This window comes from Caretta caretta, chromosome 2 (assembly GCF_965140235.1).
Source record: "Caretta caretta isolate rCarCar2 chromosome 2, rCarCar1.hap1, whole genome shotgun sequence".
In the NCBI taxonomy this organism is placed as follows: Eukaryota; Metazoa; Chordata; order Testudines; family Cheloniidae; genus Caretta; species Caretta caretta.
The window spans coordinates 30,067,391-30,084,788 of record NC_134207.1 but is presented as its reverse complement, the minus strand read 5'-3'; the positions used below and the strand labels follow the sequence as shown (position 1 = coordinate 30,084,788).

Genomic DNA, 17,398 nt, shown 5'->3' with positions numbered 1-17,398 from the left:
GGGGGTAGCACTAATACTGAAGGTGAGGCCAAATCCTCCTTGATAACCTGGACACCCATGTCTTCTCGGTTACTTATGACATGTCTTAAACTCCGGCATGGTTATCTTGCTATCATAGTAGTCTATGCTCTGACAGAAGAATCTGTTGATTCAGTAAAAGATCATTTCTATGATCAATTGGAATCTCCAGTACCCACAGTCCCTCCACATGATAATCTTCTGATCCTGGGTAACCTAAATGCAGTTACTGGCTCTTTACAAACTAAGTCTGAACAGGTCATTGGTCATTATGGTTCAGGTACACCCAGTGATAACTCTTGCCACTTGCTCACATTCTGTGCCTCCCAGAATCTTTCCATTCTTGGATCATGGTTAAAGCAGTGATGCATACACCAGATGTCATGGATCTCGCACGATGGTGTCACTCAAGGGGTTGCACCACATCATCACACATGACAGAGAATATCATGGTGCTGAATGTGCAGCGAACACAGACCACCACCTAGTGGTTGCCCATATTGTGTTGAAGTGCCAAAGAGCAGGTAAGCCCTCTGAAATGATAAAGAAGTTCACACACTTCACATGCCAGGTTTAGCCAACAGGATTTGTATCAATGTCAGCAATAGATTCTCAGCTCTAGCCAACCTGCCGGAAGACATGGAGGTTGCCTGGTCTCTGTTCACTTCTATCCTTCACCAATCTGCTGAGCGTACGATTGGTTTTAGGTGCCCAGCACGCTAACCATGGTTATTGGAAGTGGCCTTCCAGATAATTAAATTGAAGGTCACAGCCCACCAGCATGGCAATAAGCACACTCGTAATCAGCTGAAGCGAAAATTTAAACACCCTGGCACTCTGCGATCATGAGGAATATTATAACCAAGGGGCGGATGATGTTGAATTTGGCTTAGCCAGGGGCAACTTAAAGCCAGCATTCTGCATGATCCGCAACCCCAGCAGTGAAGAGGTAGTCGCTACGAACAGCATCCTGACTGAAAGCCAAGGCCAACCATGTAAATTTGATGATGACATCCTCTCACTCTGAGTGGAACATTATCACAGTGCCCTGAACCACCCTCCAGCTGTGGCTTGCTCAGAGCTGGATGATCTGGCAGCCACTGTGGTTAAAGACCCAGACACTTATACTAAAGCATCAAAATTGGATGAAGTGAAGCATGCCATCTCTAAACTGAAAAATGGATGTGCAACCAGCACTGATGGAATCCCCCCAGATCTGCTAAAATGTGCTATTGACCCGATAGCAGAATCGCTTCTGTCCATCTTTCATCTGGTGTGAAGAACTGGAACCTTGCCAACCGCCTGGAAGGATGGTATTGTGATCTTACTTTATAAGGGCAAGGCACCGCATAGTGAATATAAGAGCTACAGGCCGATCACCTTGCTGTCTGTTCCAGGGAAGGTGTTTACGCATGTTCTGCTAGCATGATTGGAGCTGGCATGCTTGGAGCCCCTGCTACATTGGAAGTGTCTCTCCCAACAGCCAGGCTTTCTGAGGAGCAGGTCCACATTAGATGCCATTTTGGCCCTCCGCTTGTTGTTGGAGATACACCATTAGTTCAGGAAGCCCCTGCACATCGCTTTCATCCATCTTAAGTCTGCATTTGATTCAGTTGACCATGTCACTCTATGGAAGGCCTTAAATGGCATAGGTGTCCTACCACTCTGCTGGAATTGATTAGAGAGCTGCATAATGGAACCATTGGTGTCAGGCAGGCTGTGTCTTGGCCCCTGCACTCTTTTGTTGTGCAATGTAGCATTCCGTCAGGTCCATAGGCATTAAGTTTGGTGATTTCTTGCTCTCAGACTTTGACTACGCTGATGACATTGTTCTTCTAGTACACACCCCCAACAGGTTTTGCGAGGCACTCCTGCAAATGGAGGAGGAGTCGGCTAAGATTGACCTTCATGTTTTGTGGTCAAAGACAAAGCTGCAAAACCTAGGACCAAGTCCACCTGCTACTCCAATCTCTTTGAGTAATGAAACTGTCAAAGTGGTCTCCATGTTTGCTATTTGGGTTCTATACTCATCAGTTCCTCCAACTCTCACACAGAGGTTCTCCATCAGATTGGCATCACAGCATCTGCCATGGGTAATTTAAAATGAATATGGAACCAGCATCATCTCAGAATGACAACCAAGTTCAGGATCTATTTGAGCTGTATCCTCCCAGTACTGTTGTAATGCTGTGAAACTTGGACACTACACCACTCAGGCTGGGCAAAGCTGTAGGCTTTCCACACAAAATGCCAACATATTCAATTGGGCATAAAGTGGAATGACTTCATCTTATGGTCACTCTGGTCTACAGGCTACTGGGCCCATTGTCCACAGATGGTGCCTTACGCTTTTTGGACATATCGTGAGAATGCCACAAGACGTTCCAGTGAACTCCATTCTCCGGGTGGCTTGTAACATCTAGGATAAAATTCCACTAACCGAAGGGTGGAGATGGCCCAGAGGCAGGACCCCCCTCCCATTACATGGGTTTATCAAGTCTGTTTAGATGTTGGACTCTTGTGGCTAAGCGTTGAAGAAGCAGCCGCCATTGCTGGTATATATTTTAAATCTAGGGTTTCAAACTGACATAAGTGACTTTCTCATAGCCATATACACTATTGTATTATTTTTATTTAGCTGGTCCCTTGGTTTATTAATTTCCTGTTTGTAGTCTCTTTCTCAGTCAACATTCATATCTGTTTCATTTATATTCTTTAGCAACGACTGTATCTGTTTTCGTGGGTAGGCACTCCATAGAGACAATCCTTTTCGTCTACCTCTTGCCCAGAGGACTAGCTATTTCTCAGTGTGGCAGGCTCTCCAGAGCCCAAGATAAAGACATATATACTTGGTGTAATAATCATCTTTAATCTTCAGCTTTATAAATCATCTTCTAGGTAAAATACACTGCAGGAGCAGTAATTTCCTCACCTTGCAATAGGCTCTAAAATCATTTGAAGATTTTCTCTCTTTGTTCCCCTCCTTATTCATGCAGGAAGTTAAATCTCAGGTATTTCAGAATCAAGCATCCACCTGACATGTGGAAAATGCTGCTCAGAATTATGTGACCTTTCTGTTTAGAACCATCTTTATCCCATAATTGACCTGAAAGGACACACCCTGCACCCAGAACTAAGCCATATCTACCATTTGAAGCCACATCTCAAAATTCAGTATATCATCACTCAAGCACACTGACGGAAACACTGAGCTTTGGGGTGGCTCTGGGGGATCAGATTGTTGTTTTGGTGGGTGTGCATGAAAAGTCTATGGGCATGGGGGAGGCAGTTACACCTTGTGTAAAATTAATATGGCTAATATAATGTTATGGAGGTTAATCTATATGGAAGGAATGTGCATTTTCCCAGGACATGTGCAATGTATATTGGAGAAGGGGTAAAAGAAATGCAAATAAAACATGGTACTTCATTAAAATCCTCTTAGGGCTCCAAAAGGGGCCACAATAGGTTGTGCTTTCTTTTTCAGATCTCTGTGTGTTTTGGAGCAGGAGATGAAAGTGGAAAGTAATGAGAACTCTAGTGGAAGTAAAATGTTTCCCTTTTAAGACAGTGTCTGAGCTGCTAACAGCTTTGGATCCAAAAGCAAGCTAGTAAGCCTCTGTGTAAATTCAAATTACCTAGCTGATGGGCACAAAGGAGCTGCAAATAATGAATACATCTGGTCAGCAAACAAGCTACTAGAAGACTCAGATTATGGCCCTCCAGGAAAGGGAGGTGAAAAAAAAAAACAAGTCAAGCCTGAAAATAAGGGGGACAGGTTAACCTTAAGGGGTGGGTGTGTGGGTGGGTGAGATGGGAACAGGGAATGGGGGTGGGGAAATTGGAATCATGTTTTGCTAAAAGGGGAAATGGGAACAGGGACACAGGTGTAAGGCTCTGTGGTGTCAGAGCTGGGAAGGGGGACACTAAGGAAGGAAACTGGAATCATGCTTGCTGGAAGTTCACCCCCATAAACATCCAATTGTTTGCACCTTTGGACTTCGGGTATTGTTGCTCTCTGTTCATGCGAGAAGGACCAGGGAAGTAAGTGGGTGAAGGAATAAGCCCCCTAACACATACCACCTCCACACTGGTACAATCTAGTGCTGAATAATCTAGGATTAATGATATTTACATTCACTTTTCTACAATGCCTTAATGGGAACTACTAGTAGGCTATGCCAGTAAAGCCTCAATAGCCATTGTTAATACCACTATATAGATCTGGTGGTGGAGGAAAGACGTGAACAGTGCAACTAATACCCTACCAAGTAATTCATAGCTCTGTCTAAGATGTTTTTAATGTCCACCATCTCCAAAAGGTCAGCCTAGAACCCATTAAATCTGTGTGGTAGTACTGGATGTGCTATCTCAGTGCCTTCAGGCTTTCCTTTTATTTGATTTTTTTTAATGTATTACATGCTGACAAGAACAATCAAATGCAGTTTCAATAGGGGTATTTTTGTTTTTAATCTGGGATAATCATTACTGAGAGATCTTCACAAAGAACAGAGCTGTTTGAAGTTTGGCCATCCTAGAATAATTTGAACAAATTAATCAAATATTGATAAGAACATTGCAACATTTTCTTTTCTTATTAATGCCAATTCTGCTATAAAGAGCAAAACTATCTAGTTTCATGAAGATCTGATTTTTAAGATCAGTTTGGTTTTCCCTTGGTTAATTTTCTTTGTTTTAAAAATGGACTGTACAATTCCAACAGCATGAACCATTATATAATTACAACTCTAAAAAGACTGAAGATGTCACTTGCTTTTACATACATTTAAATAAAACTAGTTAATCCTCCCTGTAAATTGTTCTCTAGGCCACAGATCACTAACATGAATAAAAATAAAAGCTATAAAGGATCTATTACAGGGTATTTTCATTTGGTGTTTTTTGGGTTTTTTTTTTATATTGTATTCATGATGTTATTATGATATAGGTAGGGTTTCAGCTATTGCACAATTCTGTGAGAGTTTGCAATGAAATCCACCCTTTGCACAGCCCATCCTGGAGAACTGTGCTTCCTAATCAAACCTTCCACTTAAAAAAACAATTCTAGCTTTATTTTTTGAAAATAAAGCCTTGAAAATCTGAACTACATGTAAAATTATGCAGTGCTGCCTTCTTGAATCTGCAGAAGGCCTGAAATATTTGAGAGATGATCTATGCCTCATTCATTTGAATAAGTTGTGAAGTCTGAAACCTAAAGGTGACATTTTACTTGTCAGCATTATAAGATATTTGATAGCTCCAGAAACAGCAAATCTCTGTTGTCAGATGTTTGGCTGCTTGTGTTCCCTCTGTATGCTTTCCCAGCTTTGAGGAGGTAGCTGGCACAGCAGACCTTGCGTGAACCACAAGATTAGGTAAGCTAGGAAGGCACCCGGCCAGGTTTATTGTTGACAAAGCACAGGCCTAGCTCCCCGGATCGTTACACTAGCACATGTATGCCCATGACAATGGATGCAGCTCAGTGAATGGCGGGACTTTCCATCTCCCCTAAGCTGGCCAAAGACACTCCCTCTAAGACTTTTGTATACACCAATACAAACAAGTTATGTTTTGCTGCTCTGACATAGTTAGTTATTTCCCCCGACATGGGTTGTTACCGCTCCATTACCTTTTACATGTTGGTTTGATCAAAACATCTCTATGCATTATACTGACAGGTTTCAGAGGAACAGCCGTGTTAGTCTGTATTCGCAAAAAGAAAAGGAGTACTTGTGGCACCTTAGAGACTAACCAATTTATTTGAGCATGAGCTTTCGTGAGCCACAGCTCACTTCATCAGATGTTTACCGTGGAAACTGCAGCAGACTTTATATACACACAGAGAATATGAAACAATACCTCCTCCCACCCCACTGTCCTGCTGGTAATAGCTTATCTAAAGTGATCAACAGGTGGGCCATTTCCAGCACAAATCCAGGTTTTCTCACCCTCCACCCCCCCACACAAATTCACTCTCCTGCTGGTGCTAGCCCATCCAAAGTGACAACTCTTTACATAATCAAGTCAGGCTATTTCCTGCATAGATCAAGGTTTTCTCACATCCCCCCCCCCCCCACCCCCATACACACACAAACTCACTCTCCTGCTGGTAATAGCTCATCTAAACTGACCACTCTCCAAGTTTAAATCCAAGTTAAACCAGAGCATCTGGGGGGTGGGGGGGGGTAGGAAAAAACAAGAGGAAACAGGCTACCTTGCATAATGACTTAGCCACTCCCAGTCTCTATTTAAGCCTAAATTAATAGTATCCAATTTGCAAATGAATTGCAAATTGCGGAACGCAATGCCATCCACAGCCTCAGAAACAACTCTGACATCATAATCAAAAAGGCTGACAAAGGAGGTGCTGTTGTCATCATGAATAGGTCGGAATATGAACAAGAGGCTGCTCGGCAGCTCTCCAACATGAGTTTCTACAAGCCATTACCCTATGATCCCACTGAGAGTTACCAAAAGCAACTACAGCATTTGCTCAAGAAACTTCCTGAAAAAGCACAAGATCAAATCCGCACAGACACACCCCTGGAACCCCGACCTGGGATATTCTATCTACTACCCAAGATCCATAAACCTGGAAATCCTGGGCGCCCCATCATCTCAGGCATTGGCACCCTGACAGCAGGATTGTCTGGCTATGTAGACTCCCTCCTCAGGCCCTACGCTACCAGCACTCCCAGGTACCTTCGAGACACCACTGACTTCCTGAGGAAACTTCAATCCATCGGTGATCTTCCTGATAACACCATCCTGGCCACTATGGATGTAGAAGCCCTCTACACCAACATTCCACACAAAGATGGACTACAAGCCGTCAAGAACACTATCCCCGATAATGTCACGGCTAACCTGGTGGCTGAACTTTGTGACTTTGTCCTTACCCATAACTATTTCACATTTGGGGACAATGTATACCTTCAGATCAGCGGCACTGCTATGGGTACCCGCATGGCCCCACAGTATGCCAACATTTTTATGGCTGATTTAGAACAACGCTTCCTCAGCTCTCGTCCCCTAAAGCCCCTACTCTACTTGCGCTATATTGATGACATCTTCATCATCTGGACCCATGGAAAAGAAGCCCTTGAGGAATTCCACCATGATTTCAACAATTTCCATCCCACCACCAACCTCAGCCTGGTCCAGTCCACACAAGAGATCCACTTTCTGGACACTACAGTGCTAATTAACAATGGCCACATAAACACCACCCTATACCGGAAACCTACTGACCGCTATTCCTACCTGCATGCCTCCAGCTTTCACCCTGACCACACCACACGATCCATCGTCTACAGCCAAGCTCTGCGATACAACCGCATTTGCTCCAACCCCTCAGACAGAGACAAACACCTACAAGATCTCTGTCAAGCTTTCTTACAACTACAATACCCACCTGCAGAAGTAAAGAAACAGATTGATAGAGCCAGAAGAGTTCCCAGAAGTTACCTACTACAGGACAGGCCTAACAAAGAAAATAACAGAACGCCACTAGCGGTCACCTTCAGCCCCCAACTAAAACCCCTCCAACGCATTATTAAGGATCTACAACCTATCCTAAAGGATGACCCAACACTCTCACAAGTCTTGGGAGACAGGCCAGTCCTTGCCTACAGACAGCCCCGCAACCTGAAGCAAATACTCACCAACAACCACATACCACACAACAGAACCACTAACCCAGGAACTTATCCTTGCAACAAAGCCCGTTGCCAATTGTGCCCACATATCTATTCAGGGGACACCATCACAGGGCCTAATAACATCAGCCACACTATCAGAGGCTCGTTAACCTGCACATCCATCAATGTGATATATGCCATCATGTGCCAGCAATGCCCCTCTGCCATGTACATTGGTCAAACTGGACAGTCTCTACGTAAAAGAATAAATGGACACAAATCAGATGTCAAGAATTATAACATTCATAAACCAGTCAGAGAACACTTCAATCTCTCTGGTCACGCAATCACAGACATGAGGGTCGCTATCTTAAAACAAAAAAACTTCAAAACCAGACTCCAGCGAGAAACTGCTGAATTGGAATTCATTTGCAAATTGGATACTATTAATTTAGGCTTAAATAGAGACTGGGAGTGGCTAAGTCATTATGCAAGGTAGCCTGTTTCCTCTTGTTTTTTCCTACCCCCCCCCACCCCCCAGATGCTCTGGTTTAACTTGGATTTAAACTTGGAGAGTGGTCAGTTTAGATGAGCTATTACCAGCAGGAGAGTGAGTTTGTGTGTGTATGGGGGTGGGGGGGGGGGGATGTGAGAAAACCTTGATCTATGCAGGAAATAGCCCGACTTGATTATGTAAAGAGTTGTCACTTTGGATGGGCTAGCACCAGCAGGAGAGTGAATTTGTGTGGGGGGGTGGAGGGTGAGAAAACCTGGATTTGTGCTGGAAATGGCCCACCTGTTGATCACTTTAGATAAGCTATTACCAGCAGGACAGTGGGGTGGGAGGAGGTATTGTTTCATATTCTCTGTGTGTATATAAAGTCTGCTGCAGTTTCCACGGTAAACATCTGATGAAGTGAGCTGTAGCTCACGAAAGCTCATGCTCAAATAAATTGGTTAGTCTCTAAGGTGCCACAAGTACTCCTTTTCTTTATGCATTATACTGTCATCCTGACCTTATCTTTAAGAGAGATCAGCGTGTTCCTGTTATATTTTGTGAGGGCGGTGTTTTTACCATACTTGGTATCAGGGTGTTCTGGTACCATCCTTCTGGAATGTGTTTGCATAAGTGTCCTGTGCCTAGCCTTTCTTAGGAATGTGTAGGTTTTTGCAATATTGGCCCTGTTCTTGCCAGGTTCTGTGAGCTTGCAAGCAGGCAGAGCCTGACTTCTGCTAACTTTGCTTCTTTGCTTTCTATCAGCAAAGCTTGACCACTACTTTAGTTCAGGCCTTAGGCCTCACACCGGGCTTCTGCTACAAGGTCTTGTCTCAGGCTCTTTCTACTATACTATTAAATGTATTTATTTCATAATCACAAACTTACTGCACTCCCCAAACCACCCCAAAAAACCCTACATATCCTTGTCTAATGTTGTCATCCGCTATTAATACAAAAGTCTGTCACACTGAACTACAAGACCAATTGTACTGATTGTGTTTTTCTATTTCATATTTAATAAAAATACTATTTTTTTTAAAAGTCACAGTATTTCTAGTTTGTCACATCATACTGCCACAATGAAAGGAGACTCAAGGAGCTTGGCTTGTTTAGCCTAACCAAAAGAAGGCTGAGGGGAGATATGATTATCCCTCTGATATATTTAGAGAGCAAATACCAGGGAGGGAGAGGAATTATTTAAGCTCAGTACCAATGTGGACACAAGAAGAAATGGATATAAACTGGCCATCAGGAAGTTTAGACTTGAAATTAGACGAAGGTTTCTAACCATCAGAGGAGTGAAGTTTACCTGATCGCCATATTTGGGGTCGGGACGGAATTTTCCTCCAGGGCAGATTGGCAGAGGCCCTGGGGGTTTTTCGCCTTCCTCTGCAGCATGGGTCACTTGCTGGAGGATTCTCTGCACCCTGAAGTCTTTAAATCACGAGTTCAATAGCTCAGACATAGGTCAAGGGATTATTATAGGAGTGGGTGGGTGAGATTCTGTGGCCTGTGTTGTGCGGGAGGTCAGACTAGATGATCATAATGGTCTCTTCTGACCTTAAAGTCGATGAGTCTATGAAAATCCAGGAAATCTCCCATGCTATTTCAGTCCAATTTATCCAAGAATAGCACAAAGCCACAGGTAGAGCATATCTGGAAGGTAGTGTTAACTTATGATTATCTATCCTTGTACTTCAATGTTTGTGTATTAAAGCTCCCATTAATTAGGGAACTTAAATCATCATGGAAAATCAGTTGCCAAATATACACTCTGTAGTTTTTATTATTTTTTTTGTTTGGGGGAGAAGCAAGACAAGGGAAGGAAAAGGAAACAGCATAATGCAATGACAGGTTTCAGAGGAACAGCCATGTTAGTCTGTATTCGCAAAAAGAAAAGGAGTACTTGTGGCACCTTAGAGACTAACCAATTTATTTGAGCATGAGCTTTCGTGAGCCACAGCTCACTTCATCAGATGTTTACCGTGGAAACTGCAGCAGACTTTATATACACACAGAAATCATGAAACAATACCTCCTCCCACCCCACTGTCCTGCTGGTAATAGCTTATCTAAAGTGATCAACAGGTGGGCCATTTCCAGCACAAATCCAGGTTTTCTCACCCTCCACCCCCCCACACAAATTCACTCTCCTGCTGGTGCTAGCCCATCCAAAGTGACAACTCTTTACATAATCAAGTCCGGCTATTTCCTGCATAGATCAAGGTTTTCTCACATCCCCCCCACCCCCATACACACACAAACTCACTCTCCTGCTGGTAATAGCTCATCTAAACTGACCACTCTCCAGGTTTAAATCCAAGTTAAACCAGAACATCTGGGGGGGGGGGGTAGGAAAAAACAAGAGGAAACAGGCTACCTTGCATAATGACTTAGCCACTCCCAGTCTCTATTTAAGCCTAAATTAATAGTATCCAATTTGCAAATGAATTCCAATTCAGCAGTTTCTCGCTGGAGTCTGGATTTGGCCCACCTGTTGATCACTTTAGATAAGCTATTACCAGCAGGACAGTGGGGTGGGAGGAGGTATTGTTTCATGATTTCTGTGTGTATATAAAGTCTGCTGCAGTTTCCACGGTAAACATCTGATGAAGTGAGCTGTGGCTCACGAAAGCTCATGCTCAAATAAATTGGTTAGTCTCTAAGGTGCCACAAGTACTCCTTTTCTTTTTGCATAATGCAGTGCTTATTTTTGCCAATGCTTATTTTACACTAACTTCAGTAATTACATGCTCAAGACATGTTGGAATTACAGGGGCCCTCAAAACAGCAGAATTTCTAATTTTCAGATATTTAATGATTCCAAATGAGTGTGTCAAAACTTAGCTCGTGGTAATTTTCTGGTGCTGTTGATATGCAGGTCTTTCTTACTATTCTGCCACAGAGTAGAACAAGAGGATTGTCGCCAAAGGTAGTGTCATTAAACAGTCTCAATAATAGCAACATACTGTAGGAGTTTTCCGCATTAATATTAGGAGGAGAAATGGGAGAACTTTTGGGGCATAAGAAATAATTTACACTTCCCCCCCCCCCCCAAAAAAAAAAAAAAAAGCTGGGGCATGCAAATCAAGAGTTAGCCCTGCCTCTCATTTCCCCATCAAAGTGGTCATACGTATGGCAAACTGTCAGCCCTCACTAAACAATAAATTATGATGAAGTTAAGCCTGGAAAATATTACTGCCTAAGCAGTAATGTCTGAGGATGGGCATGATGTAGCCTAAATAGTATCATTCCTATCTAGAAAGAACTACAAGGAAAGTTATAATGCAGTTCAAAGTGATTTCGAGTGCTTTTGACTAAAAAAGGAACACTAGAAACTCTTATAAAAAGTAAAGGAGTACTTGTGACACCTTAGAGAGTAACAAATTTGTTAGTCTCTAAGGAGCCACAAGAACTCCTTTTCTTTTTGCGAATACAGACTAACACGGCTGTTCCTCTGAAACATAGAAACTCTTATGGACACCCAGATAAGATCTGGATACCACTCCTCAGTCTTTCAGTAATAAATGCTCATAATAATGCATAGTCAACATTAAAATATTTAAAGCCTCATTTCATCCTAATATGCATAAATGGTTACTGTTATTGTGTGTCCAAATTAGGTGTTTGTGCACACACGTGTGGAAACTGCACACAGGTATTAGGCAAGCGATTGCACTTACCCAGTTTAGAAAATCAGAGTATATATATTTATATCTACACCAAGAGAGGGAGAAAAAGAGAATACATGGTGTGTGCATGGTGTGTGTAGTAGCAGTAACAGTATAAAAGGGTTTTATTAATATTATAATTACTACTACTGGTTTAGAATTGGCTCATTATTCATGATTTGTAAAACTATGAACACATTATGCAAGTAATATCACATAAATGCCAATAAATATAATTAAACTATATCATATCACTAAACACTCTGCCTATGCCACTACAAGACATGTTTTCCAGACCTCAAAACAAATTCTGTAGCAATTTTATGAACCTCTTCCAATTTTTCAACTTTTTGAAGTGTGAATACCAGAACTGGGTACAAAAATTCTAATAACCGTCTCACTAATTTCATATACAGACATAGTATCAAATCCGTATTTGACATCCCTCTGCTTATACAACCAAGGATCACATCTCTACTCTTTTAGCTACAGTATCACACTGAGAGCTCATGGTTATCTACCATGAGCCATAAGTCCTTTTCAGTGTCAGTGCATTTCAGGATAAAATCCCCCATCATTAAAGTGTGATCTATATTCTTTGCTCCTAGAGGTAGGACTTTCTGTTTGGCTGCACTGAAGTGCATACTGTTCACATGAATACATTTTAGCAAGAGATGCAGGTTGATCTGTGTAACTGACTAGTGCACATCATTATTTACTACTCCATCACTTTGTGTGTCTTCTGCAAATTTTAGCAGTAGTAATTTTATATTTACTTCCAGATCATTGATATGGATATTGAAGAGCATTGCGCCAAGAACAGATCCCAGCAAGGCCCCACTAGAAACCCCCTGTTGGATGATGATTCTCTAGTGCAGAGTTCCCAGACTTGTTCCGCCGCTTGTGCAGGGAAAGCCCCTGGCAGGCCAGGCCAGTTTGTTTACCTGTATGTCCCTCAGCCCGCGCCGCTTCCAGCAGCTCCCATTGGACTGGAGCAGTGAACCGTGGCCACTGAGAGCTGCGACTGGCCTAACCTGCAGACGCAGCAGGTAAACAAACTGGCCTGGCCCGCCAGGGGCTTTCCCTGCACAAGCAGCGGAACAAGTTTGGGAACCACTGCTCTAGTGTAATTACTTTTTTGCGGATATATCAATCAGTTTTTAATTCATTTAATATTGGCTACACTGATTTTGTATAGTGCTCTTAAAAAAAAATCAGAATGACATGTGTGGTTGAGTGAAATGTCTTACAGAAGTATAAGCAGATGACGTCCTTAATCAAACTTCTGTTCTCATCAAGGAACAATATCAAGTTTGTTTGGCATATTTTCCATAAACCACGCTGATCAGCTTAATTGCACTGACATCTTTTACTTCTTTACTGAGTGTGTCCCAGGTTAGTCTTTCCATGATTTTGCCCCAGATCAACATCAGGCTAACCAGCCTATAGTTACCCAGGTCATCCCATTTACCCGTTTTAAAGATTGGCACATTAGCTTTAATCTCAGTCCCCTGTAACTTCCCAACTGTTTTAAGTTTTGTTTCAAGAAAAAACTATTGGTGTCTTTGACATCTTCCCTCATGCTTCCTCTGTCACAGGCCATCTAATGGTAGATTATATGACCTGTGAAGAAGAGTATGAGAAAAGGGTGTTTGAGAGCCACCAGGCTGATAACAGGATAATTTCCCACCAGATCTTTTACAAAGTGATTTGTCAGATGCACAGTACTCCTTAGAGCTAGTTCCATAAGTTTTTGAAGGTGGACCAATAAAATATCTTTACATAAAAGCAGGGTTATAGTACTGTTTGACGAACTGCGGTTTGGTTTCACAATTAGAAAAGCATTTCCATTTTCTCTTGTTTTCTGCATACCTATACAGACTGGTGGGCTGGGCTGCCAGAAGTACCGATTTTCTACCTGAATGCAGGTTATCCTCTCATCTCCTTGCAGCTCATATCCAGGGTCACACTGAAAAATAACCGTGTCTCCAGGTTCTCTTCCATCCCCATTTCGAGTTCCGTTCATAGGAATACCAGGATCACGGCAGGCAGTGGCTACAGAGCCTAACAAGGACAAAAGAAATGTCAGCTTTTAATTCACATTAATTATACTGTATGTTTTTCATATCTGTTAAGTCGTTCTTCCAGTCCCAACAAGCTTCCATGTTCTTTGTGGTTTGGGGAAATTAACCAAAAATCAGCCAGTTAAAATGCTTCTTTGATACAATTATTCATTTTATTTGCCATTTGTTTTAATTACTGAATGTCACGTATTATATATATTTTTTCTATGTAGCATTTCAATACTGACAAAGCAGTCATATTTGCTAGCAGACTTTACAATCTGAGTTGCTAAACATAGGGACATTTTGGAGAATGAGAAAGATGGCTCAAGAAGAGCAAGTTGCATAATTCATTTGTGTACCACTACATCTCCAGATGTTATGAATACTGTTTTTCTTAAATGTATCCATTGTTTAATATTTTGTAACAAACCTTGAAGTTACTTTTAATACACACATTATGTTAGCCACATTCTGTCCCGCTTTTGTAACTGTTGATGCACTGGCCTATTAAAAATATGAATGCACTTTACTCAGATAGAACTTGCAATCAAAGTACCAGCAAGCAGAATTGAGCTCATGTAACATGTCTAACTCACCATTTCCACCCACGATTACTCCGATTGCACGTATAATCACAGTAACTACTAGAGCAAATGTGCACATAGATTGTTTAATATCTTCCCGTAAACTTTATATATTATATACTATGGCCAAAATATTCAATTTTACATCTAAAATACATTCTGCCTACTTATATGCCACCTACAATGCATGTGTACATATAATAGTAATGTTCTCATATCCTGCCCTTAACAATTGAATAGCATGACTGTGCACTATTGAACAATTGCTGCATTCCATCCTAATGGTGCCTGAAGTGATTCTTACAAACAGTTTGGGACCTGGTGGGAGAACGCTGGTATTATAAAATGTAAGGTGATAGTACTGGCATATATTATTGTTTATATATTGGTTTTTTCACATAAGTGGGTATGCACTTGCACCTTTAAGGTGCGGAAAAAAAAGTATCTATCATCTCAAATTATAAACCTCACTTTGTGTGACCTCCAGCAACATGCTGATAAAACATGCACGCATGCCCTTCCCACCCCAAGACATTTGTCACCACTGGTATCACTGACCTTTTTTAGAGGTTTCTAGAGAAAATGGATGAAGTTCCTCTCCTCTGGGATTTTTATTATTATTATTATTTCTGATACTAATTCCTTTTTACCTCCCAACTCTAACTTTTCAACTATGGAGGAACTCTGGAGATCAAGGTAGAGACTGCCTCAGTATTGCTGAATTGTATGCACCCAATTCTCTTCCCAGCCTGTACATTCCATCACTGAATCATGACAAAAGGCTAACACAATCCCCCCTAGAGGCCCCAAAGTGGTGGTGCAGCTTCACACATCCCCAGCACAGGCCACTGTATGTCAGGCACAAGTTAACCCTAAGCCAGTTAAAGTTATTTGATAGCTCATCTTGCACCTTCAGGGAGTTAGCTGCCAACTGTCATATCTGTTATCCTTACTGTATACTGGCGTGTTTAACTTACTTTTGGCTCCTCCTTCTCGACTATGTGAATTCACACCATTGATAAAGAAATAAGAATTTGCTGGACCAGAAACTGTTTTTCTCTCTTAAATCAAAGAGTTGGACACTAAAGATGGCACCTTCTCTGCCTATAAGCAATGTGACTGCTATTGAATTTGGATTTCTGGAAAAGTCAGATCTCATATATGAACTCACATAGGAGGTTTGACTATTTGCAAAGACCTATGTAAGTTTATTGACAAACTGCACAGTTAGCTACTAATTTAGAATATACAGTTTCACATTAAACAGACAGTCTCACTTACATTTTAAAATGTAAGAGCTTATTCTCTCACATAGATGAGGTAAGAAAAAAATCACATATCAGGTATTTAAGACTCATTGGTGTTCTTGAAATGATAGATACATCTGATTTTCCTTTGCTTTATGGAATAGCTAAATGAGTTCTTACGTTTGTCTAATGTGGAGAATTCTATTCCAGTGCTTTTATTTAAGAGACTTCTTAAAATATGGGGCGGGGGGGGAAGGGGGAAATCTCAACCGCATCTCTATTGGTAATTTACGCACCCCTCTCATTCTATAACATGTTTCAGAGTAACAGCCATGTTAATCTGTATTTGCAAAAAGAAAAGGAGTACTTGTGGCACCTTAGAGACTAACCAATTTATCTGAGCATAAGCTTTCGTGAGCTACAGCTCACTTCATCGGATGCATACTGTGGAAAGTACAGAAGACGTTTTTATACACACAAACCATGAAAAAATGGGTGATTATCACTACAAAAGGTTTTCTCTCCCCTGACCCCACTCTCCTGCTGGTAATAGCTTATGTAAAGTGATCACTCTCCTTACAATGTGTATGATAATCAAGGTGGGCCATTACCAGCACAAATCCAGGTTTTCTCCCCCCCCCCAAAAAAAAAAACTCTCCTGTTGGTAATAGCTCTATCAAGCATTCTTATAACTACAATACCCACCTGCAGAAGTGAAGAAACAGATTGATAGAGCCAGAAGAGTTCCCAGAAGTCACCTACTACAGGACAGGCCTAACAAAGAAAATAACAGAACGCCACTAGCCGTCACCTTCAGCCCCCAACTAAAACCCGTCCAACGCATTATCAAGGATTTACAACCTATCCTGAAGGATGACCCAACACTCACAAATCTTGGGAGACAGGCCAGTCCTTGCCTACAGACAGCCCCCCAACCTGAAGCAAATACTCACCAGCAACCACATACCACACAACAGAACCACTAACCCAGGAACCTATCCTTGCAACAAAGCCCGTTGCCAACTGTGCCCACATATCTATTCAGGGGACATCATCACAGGGCCTAATCACAGCAGCCACACTATCAGAGGCTCGTTCACCTGCACATCTACCAATGTGATATATGCCATCATGTGCCAGCAATGCCCCTCTGCCATGTACATTGGCCAAACTGGACAGTCTCTACGTAAAAGACTAAATGGACACAAATCAGATGTCAAGAATTATAACATTCATAAACCAGCCGGAGAACACTTCAATCTCTCTGGTCACGCGATTACAGACATGAAAGTTGCAATATTACAACAGAAAAACTTCAAATCCAGACTCCAGGGAGAGACTGCTGAACTGGAATTCATTTGCAAATTGGATACAATTAACTTAGGCTTGAATAGAGACTGGGAGTGGCTAAGTCATCATGCAAGATAACCTATTTCCCCTTGTTTTTTCCTACCCCCCCCCAGACATTCTTGTTAAACCCTGGATTTGTGCTGGAAATGGCCCACCTTGATCATCATACACATTGTAAGGAGAGTGATCACTTTAGATAAGCTATTACCAGCAGGAGAGTGGGGTGGGGGGAGAGAAAACCTTTTGTAGTGATAATCACCCATTTTTTCATGGTTTGTGTGTATAAAAACGTCTTCTGTACTTTCCACAATATGCATCCGATG

General features: G+C 41.9%; 1 protein-coding gene and 1 long non-coding RNA gene across 4 annotated transcripts in view; one reads left to right on the top strand and one right to left on the bottom strand.

The window, feature by feature from the left end:
* Positions 1-17,398, bottom strand: part of CSMD3 (CUB and Sushi multiple domains 3) — a 1,179,008-nt gene that overhangs the window by 343,627 nt on the left and 817,983 nt on the right. For all 3 annotated transcript variants that reach the window (XM_048841517.2, XM_048841518.2, XM_048841519.2), the window contains one exon: positions 13,701-13,892. In XM_048841517.2, the coding sequence (XP_048697474.2) occupies positions 13,701-13,892 (192 nt within the window). The remainder of the gene's footprint in view (positions 1-13,700; positions 13,893-17,398) is intronic.
* The window catches only part of LOC125632774 (uncharacterized), a 55,155-nt gene that overhangs the window by 18,811 nt on the left and 18,946 nt on the right, over positions 1-17,398 (top strand). The window lies entirely within an intron of this gene.